This window comes from Myotis davidii, unplaced genomic scaffold (genome assembly GCF_000327345.1).
Source record: "Myotis davidii unplaced genomic scaffold, ASM32734v1 scaffold651, whole genome shotgun sequence".
Lineage (NCBI taxonomy): Eukaryota > Metazoa > Chordata > Mammalia > Chiroptera > Vespertilionidae > Myotis > Myotis davidii.
Window position 1 is genome coordinate 275,368 of NW_006283994.1, and position 7,957 is coordinate 283,324.

Genomic DNA, 7,957 nt, shown 5'->3' on the forward strand with positions numbered 1-7,957 from the left:
ACGGGAGAGAAGGAAGAAGGAGGGTGAGAAGGAGGAGGAAGGAGAAGGAGGAAGGAGGGGGAGGAAGAGGAGGAAGGAGAAGGAAGAGGAAGAGGAGGAGGAGGAAGGAGGAGGGGAGGAAGAGTAGGAGGAAGAGGAGAGGAGAGGAGGGAGAAGAGGAGGAAGAAGGGAGAGGAGGAGGAGGAGGAGGAGGGGGGAGTTGCCCACTGTGTCCACTAAACGAGGACATGCTGAGTTTGGAGTGAGACTAGGGGCAGAGAAGGAGGAGGACTTCTACCTTTCATTATAAAGTTAAGCAAAACAAGCACATCAGTGCTTTTATATTCTACTAACTTTAACAGGTGTTACTTCAGTAATAACCATTTTAAAAATGTAATGCTACTTCGATGGCAAACAGCACTCCCCACATAAAGAAACTCCTGTGTGCGCCAGGCAGCACACCTCGCCGCTGCAGGCGCCTGGCTTCGGCCAGCCCGGAGAGGCACCCCCGTGCCAGGGCTGAACAGCAGCTTCTCCAGCCTCAGGGGCGGCTGCGCCGGGGAGGAGCCCCCTGCAGCGCTCTGCCTGCACAAAAGGGACCTGGGCGCGGGAGCAGGGCCTGGCTTACCGGAGCCAAATGTGGCCGTTGGAGCAGACCGCCTGCTTGCGATCCGTGAAAGGCAAGATCTCTTTACACAGACTGCAGTGCTCAGGGAAGGTCTGCTTGTTCATCTTCTTTGAGATGTGGCCAATCAGCACCTGGTGAGACAAAGCCGCCGGCGATGTTTAGCGGAGAGGGCCGGGCTGCCCGGCACAAATGAAACGAACAACGATGCAGCTTTGCACCCGACAGGTTTCCTTCCCATCACACTGTCCGGGAGTGACAAGACTAGGCCTTCAACTGTGTCAACTGGCTGAGCGAAATCTGCTCTTTCAGGGACCTCTGACAACGGGGTGGACTGTGACCACTGAAGGAAAAACTGTTCTGAAGACCAAAATCTGTTACTTGCCTTGTTTTCGTTGCTTCTGAAACAAGGACTTCGGAGTTCTGTTAGAAGACAAAGTATTTAGCTATTACTTACAATATTCTAATTTTAAGAAGGAAAAGCATTAATTTCTGTAAGATAAGTATTATGTGAAATACTAACTTGGTAGACTTGTACAAATGGCTATTCTTCAAGAAAGGCTTACAAAGGAAAAGATAACCAGGATTAAAAAATAATAATTTCTCCTTCTGATGGTCCAAGACCCCTGAGTGATCCGGTCCAGTCGCCTGCAGTGTGAGATCCACTGACGTGCGGAGAGGCAGGGTGGGGCGGGACCCACAGTGGGAGTGGAGAAGGGGGGAGAGGTCGACAGGCCGGTGCGAGACCTAGTCCCAACTCCAGCTTCCCCTTTCTCTGCTTTGGTCTTGCAGTTACACTACTTCAACAATGAAAGTCTCAAGAACACTGATCGACTTCATTCTTTTGTTGGAAAAACCTTCGTGGCTGTCTCACTGCGATGGGAACCCCAGCCCTTCAGAAACATCCTGTCTCACTAGCAGTTACTGTCCTATGACGTTTTAACCCATTTACACGAGAGCTGTAAGCCGCTAACGGCCCCTCTCCACCTGCCACTCCCCACAACTAGTTTACTGGCATCTGAAGGGGGTCTCACCTACTTACCCTGTACATATAGTTTACAGATGTAAAGCCCGTTAACTTTTGGCTTTTTTGTTGGCCTTAAGAGTTCTAATTATGGGCCTTACAGCAGGGACCAGCACCCCTCCCTTTTCTAGGCCGGCCAAGCACCCTGACCATGACAAAGCCTGCTCTCTCCCCGGGGGACGTGCTCAGATGTTACACCAGGAAGGGCTGCTGCTATTGGCTCCCAAGGGCCTTGCACGTGCACACCCAACTGCTTGCTGCTTTACCCCATGCCTTCTCAGTGGGGGACACGCCTCCCAAAGCGGACAGAACATGAGAAAAGAAGCTGGGATGGCGGGGAGAGCAGCGCGGAGTGCGCCCTCAGCCTGGAAACCTCGTCTTGCAAACCCGCACATCGCTGTCACTGAGAGGAAGAACAGAACTGTGTGACAGGAGCATGTCCTCTGCACCAACCCTCGTTTCCTCGTCCCTCCGGCACCCCGGCCGCTCAACCGCCTCCAACACGTCAAAGCACAAACCGAGCTTTAGAAACTCAATCAGGCCCCAAGGACAGCAGGCCTTTCAGTCTCAGCGTTCTTGCCGACCAACACCTACCCGCGCTGTCCGGTCGTCATACTCCTCGTCAGACATGAGGAAGTCGCAGAGCCCCCTGGTGGGGACGCTGGTGTTCTCCGTGATCCAGGTGTGCAGGTACACTTCTCCCAGGACCCGCTTCATGTGCTCCCTGCTCAAGTGCATTTCCACAGCTTCGATCTTCCCCTGGATTTCCAGCAGCTTCTCCTCCATCGGCTCATGGCCTCCGACATCTCCCGTCTGGGTGAGGGAGTCATCGGCGGGGTCGTCCGGGTCCCCCTCTTTGCTCTTCTCCTGAAGGCCTTGCTTACTCGCCTGTCGGGAGGACGTGCCTTCTTCTTGCTCGTCCTCCATGGGGCCCATCCCAGGGGAGTCGACCAGCAGGACTTTCGAGTCCTCCCTGGTGGGCTGCCACAAGGCTTCGGAGGGGGTTTTCTGCATCGACTGATACAAAATCCGCAGGAGGAAAAGCTTGAAACGCCAAAAGTAGGTGGCCCCACTACTTTCGATCTTTTTCTCCAAAGCTTCTTGTAAAAACGGAGGGATATACTTATCTTTCAGAATCTTCCAGCGCACGAGGTCTAGCAAATCTACCTGTTTAAAGAGGTTCTGAACTGAAGATTCCAAGAGCTGAGCAGCTGCCTCTTCAAAAGTTTTGAGAGCAACAAACTGGACCTGGTAGTTTTTGTTAACGGGATGGAGGCCATTGACCATGCCCTCGGTTGTAATGATGGCCAGATACGCACCGCAGGGGCTCACCGCTATCCCGTGTGTCCTCACGGAGCCGAACACCTCCGACAGCTTAATCAGCTGGTGTTCAAACTTCAAGGCGACATCAGTGAAGATGGGAATCAGCTGCCTCACCTTGCCGTCGCTGGAGCAAGTGTATACTGTCCCGTTCTGCTTGTCTGCCGTCATGGAAACGATGGGCATTGAGTGAAGGCCCGTGACGTGGGAGTTGTGAACATTCAGACCTGCCTTGGAGATCAGCAGGAGACACCAGAACACATAGGGTCCTCTGGCAGCCACCACCAAGCTGCAGTTACACTTCTGGTACGGGTGATAGAGGGGGACACACTTGATGCTGTGCACGGGCAACTGGTCCATTTCTTTCCACAGGACAATGGGCTGCCTTAGCGTGAAATAGCCTTTAATGGCTTTGAGATTGACAGGGAGGATCTTTACGGGTCCGAAGGCACTCCCCACAATAAGGCCACTCATTTTCCGGTTATTGTGCTCATATTCCCACCAAAACAAGACACTTGGAGAGCTGATTCCCGACTCGATTGTGTTGCAGGAAGAGATGGACTCCTTCCCCACGAAAGGCAGCTGGAACTGCCACACGGCGATGTTGCCGTTTTCAAAGAGGACGGCCAGGAGCACGCTGCCCACGTCCCGGCACTCGTTGTTGTGCGTGACCTGCTGCGTGGTGCAGATGCCCGACCACTCCATCCGCACCGGCGTCTGCATGCTGTGTCTCCGCTGGAACTCAGCAAAGTCCGCCAGGTTCCCTCCGGGGGCCTCGGTTTTAGAGAACCGGTAGCTGGTCTCAAAGAGACGGTCTCCGTAAATCTCAGTCAGGTCGACCAGCTGAACCCACTGCAGCCTGTTGAGGTTAGCCTGGATGGTCAGGCGATTGTCCAGGGTCAGAGCTGCCAAGAGGCACCTGCCATTAGCATCGCAGCCCATGGGGGACCAGGTGGTGTACTTGAACCCTCTCAGTGGGGGCAAAGCCTTCCCCTCAGGGTTGAACGCCCTGTCCAACATGAAGGTCTGGCTGATGGCGGGATCTGGAGAGCTGGCAAATTTCTGTTTACACTGAGCAACTTCTGCTTTTGAACCAACCTGGAAATAAGAGAGATAAAAACTATCAGATAAACATTTCACTCTAGAAATATGTTTATATTACTGAGGCTACAATAACTTAATATGTACAAAATTTTACATACAAAATATATATACAAAATTTTTCTATCAGTTTTGTTATTTTTAGTATGCCATGCATTTAAAAGATCAAATACAAGCTTAAAGCTAAATAAGCATATATTCACAAAATGGTGATTTTTTTAAAAAGGATCAGAATAAATGTTGCCATTATTCATAGCCTGGTTTCCACCTTCTTAGGATGGACATAAGCAATGAGGATGAGAGAGATGTACTTAATTATTTTTTTCATAGTTTTACTGATTTCATAGAGGCAGGGAGAGGAAGAGAGAGGTAGAAATAGCAATGATGAGAGAGAATCCTTGGCAACCGGTCCAGGCTGCAACCCGGGCATGTGCCCTGACCGGAAATGGAACCATGACCTCCTGGCTCATAGGTCGACGCTCAACCCGAGCCACACCAGCCGGGCTGATTCTTAAGAGTCAACAGAGCATTTAGCTAAACTAGTCACAAAACAATAAAAGTGTTAAAATGCGTGAAAATATACATCTTTGATACAGATAGATATTTGGATTCTTACAGATAGATAGATATTTGTATCCTTGCAATACAAATGCAAACTTCCTCTCCCTCTTCCAAGTTTGTAATGTCCATCAGCAGTGCCTAACTTTATGATGATCTTTTTAAAAAGATTGTAAAGGGACATTAAAGGTGGGGGAAGAGCCCCAGCTGGTGTGGTTCAGTGGTTGAGCATCGGCCCACGAACCAGGGTCAAGATTAGATTCTCACCGGGGCACATGCCTGGGTTGCAGGCTCGATCCCTAGTAGGGGGCGTGTAGGAGGCAGCCAATCAATGATTCTCTCTCATCATTGATGTTTCTACCTCTCTCTCCCTCTCCATTCCTTTCTCTGAAATCAATAAAAATAACAAAGAAAAAGATGGGGGAAGATAAAGGACCAAAAGAATGCGGTCCAGAGCCATAAGGAAATAGCCAGGAAGCCTAAAGCGGGGAGGGGGAAGGGAGGGAGGAAGCAGAGGTCAAATCAAATATGGTTTCTGTTATGTCAGAAGCAAGGAGAAAGGACTTGACCCACTGCGTTAGAGAAGTGGCTAGCAGAGAAGCAAGCAGAATCGTGCCATTCCTTTTTGGTGTCACTCTCCTTTTACAGATATGCTGACTTTCAAACTGGACAGGGTAGAAAATGTGATTCAAGAAGAACTCAAGCCGAAACCGGTTTGGCTCAGTGGACAGAGCGTCAGCCTGCAGACTGAAAGGTCCCAGGTTCGATTCCGGTCAAGGCATGTACCTCGGTTGCAGGCACACCCCAGTAGATGTGCAGGAGGCAGCTGATCGATGTTTCTCTCTCATCGATGTTTCTAACTATCTCTCTCCCTTCCTCTCTGTAAAAAATGAATAAAATATATTTTTAAAAAAAGAACTCAAGCCTAAGACATATACAGGCATAATAGAAGTCACTTTAAATGAGTTTATGTCCCTAAACCCAGAGGCATTACACTCCAGGGCACAGACAGAACTTGGGAGATAAAGTTCGGAAAACTGGGAATGTGTGAGAAAACGAGTGCAAGAAATAGTTTCGGAATATCCCCCAAAAGGTAAATAGGTAACAAAAGCCACAGACCATTAAGCCTGATAGGGAGTAAAATTCCTCAATGTTTTAACAAATGACTGGCTTATGTAGATGGCAGTGACCATCAGAAACCAGCATAAGATAACTGGAAAAACGCAATATTATTCTCTCTTCTGCTGAAACTGCTAGATAACATAAATAAGCTGTAAAATGAGAGGCAGATATAAAGTTGTCCAACAAATGAATTATTAGACCCACTTTTCCTAAAGTGTGTTACACGCAATACTCCCCTAACTTGTCCCTTGAGGAGTTCTGTGGCTGCAGTCATTCCCCCTGAAGTTACAGGGGCAAGTACAGACTTAGTATCAAACTTTTAAAAACAGCCTGTGTGTGTGTATGGACGGAGGAGGAGGTCATCCTAAAAAATGCCCTGGAATAGGGTCTCAGGCAGCACATCTTGATTCTAAAAAGGCACTTAGGTAACCTTCTGGATACACTTACGGGCATGCTGGAGACATAGTACAAACCGGAAGTTCCAATGATGGGTGCCGCTTTCTAGCTGGTTATAAAATAACGCTAATAAAAGCCTGGAGCTTCCTAGGGTAGATGCAATGTAAACGATGACACAATGATCCTGGCTCTGTCAAGTAACAGCTCCCAGCCCCTGCACACACTGGGTAGACCTCTGGCCCTAAGTTCCTCAGTTACAGAGAATAATACTGCATGTCTCACAGAGTCAGGAAGATCACATAAGTCAATATATGTAAAGTGTATATTAGTAAGTGCTCAAGAAATGTTAGCTATGATGATGACTATTAATTCTCTTAGGGGTAAGTAAATGTTAATGAGACCTAATAAGAGTACTGTAAAATGTAGGGTAATGTCCACCAAATGAAGGGTAGATATCCTATAATATTATGTTAGAATAGGTAACTTACTATAAACAAAAGCTACCATAGAACTAAAAGTAAACTTAGAGAATTTGTAACCCAAAGCATCAGCACAGGATAAAATACAGGAAGCTCACGCAACCCTTCGTCCTACTCATGTAGAAAGAGCTGTTGGCAGGATGGAGAGCAGCATGAATCTGGACCAGCAGGGAAATCCCTTACTGTTTTTTGCAGCAATTTTTAATGTTAGTTTGAAAGAGCCTACTGCACATTGCAAAATTAGTTAACAAATTAAAATAAATACTCAGATGCCCAAGAAACGTACCACTTCAGAGTCCAGATCGCAGAGGCCGACCCCGGCCAATCATTTAATTACATACTACTAGAGGCCCAGTGCACGAAATTCGTGCAAGGGGCTCGGCCCTCACAGCAGCTCTGCCTCCCGCCCACTGGTCGCCCACTGATGTTTCCGGAAGGTCATCCCAGAAGGTCATTCCGGAAGTACATAGGAACATCCTTAAAGATGGCAAGTTCCTTTCTTCTGCCTCCCTCCTCCAGCGTTTCTCAACTTCACGGCACCACCAGCCCCTGCCCACCTTATCTGTTTATATTTGGACCAATTTGTTCATATCTTCTCCAAGAAGAGCTTAGAGGGCTAAGTCATACAAGTTTACCAATGACCTAATTCAACACCAAGTTGTTCGCTTAAAACCTGGATGAATTATGCTAAAAAAGTGGTGAAACATCAACTGAGCAGCCAGCTGTTAAGGTATATGTAATGTGTGTGTGTGTGGGGGGGGACACCCTATAGATACGTAACTTTACGGCGCCTATCACCACCTGCTAGAACACTGGCATTTTTTCAGGACTCGCTAAGAGCGCAAGCTCCCGGGGCAGGGACTGCTTCATTTTCAGGACCTAAGTCAACACCCCGCTGACAGAGTGGCATCCGAGCGTCTGTCCAATGAGTGGATTTACACTTTGATAGATGACATATACCCATACAGATCTTTGCAGGAAACAGCGAAAGTGCTTACACTGGGCTTCTAAACCATGAAAAAGAACCTTAGGGGGGAAAAAAACCCTGAAAAGAACCCTACTAGAGAAAGACTTAGGAACCCCCCAAGTTCTGGAGGCACACTTCGTTTCTATGAAGCTGGAAGCACTAACTACACAAAGACCATTCCACTCCCCGAGGGGTTTTCGCTGTTGAACAAACACCAGGGCGAGCGCTCCAATCCAGCATTTGCCCACCTGCCCACGGTGAGACCCACTCATAACAGAGTCGCTGCAACAGGTAAGACCACGGAAAGGACCAACTTCTCTTCTCCAAAAGCAAACGAAGAGGGAGAGGAAGGCACACGTCGGCGAACAAAGCCAGCCGGGGGCCTC

At 48.6% G+C, this 7,957-nt stretch overlaps 1 protein-coding gene across 1 annotated transcript in view; it reads right to left on the minus strand.

Annotated features, from left to right (window-relative positions):
* The window catches only part of GTF3C4 (general transcription factor IIIC subunit 4), a 7,712-nt gene extending 3,648 nt beyond the window's left edge, over positions 1-4,064 (minus strand). The window contains exons 1-2 of the mRNA XM_006754171.2: positions 2,223-4,064; positions 608-738 (exon numbers count right to left, since the gene is read on the minus strand). Of these exons, the coding sequence (XP_006754234.1) occupies positions 608-738; positions 2,223-3,968 (1,877 nt within the window). The 5' untranslated portion in view covers positions 3,969-4,064. The remainder of the gene's footprint in view (positions 1-607; positions 739-2,222) is intronic.
* Between the last annotated feature and the right edge of the window lie 3,893 nt (positions 4,065-7,957).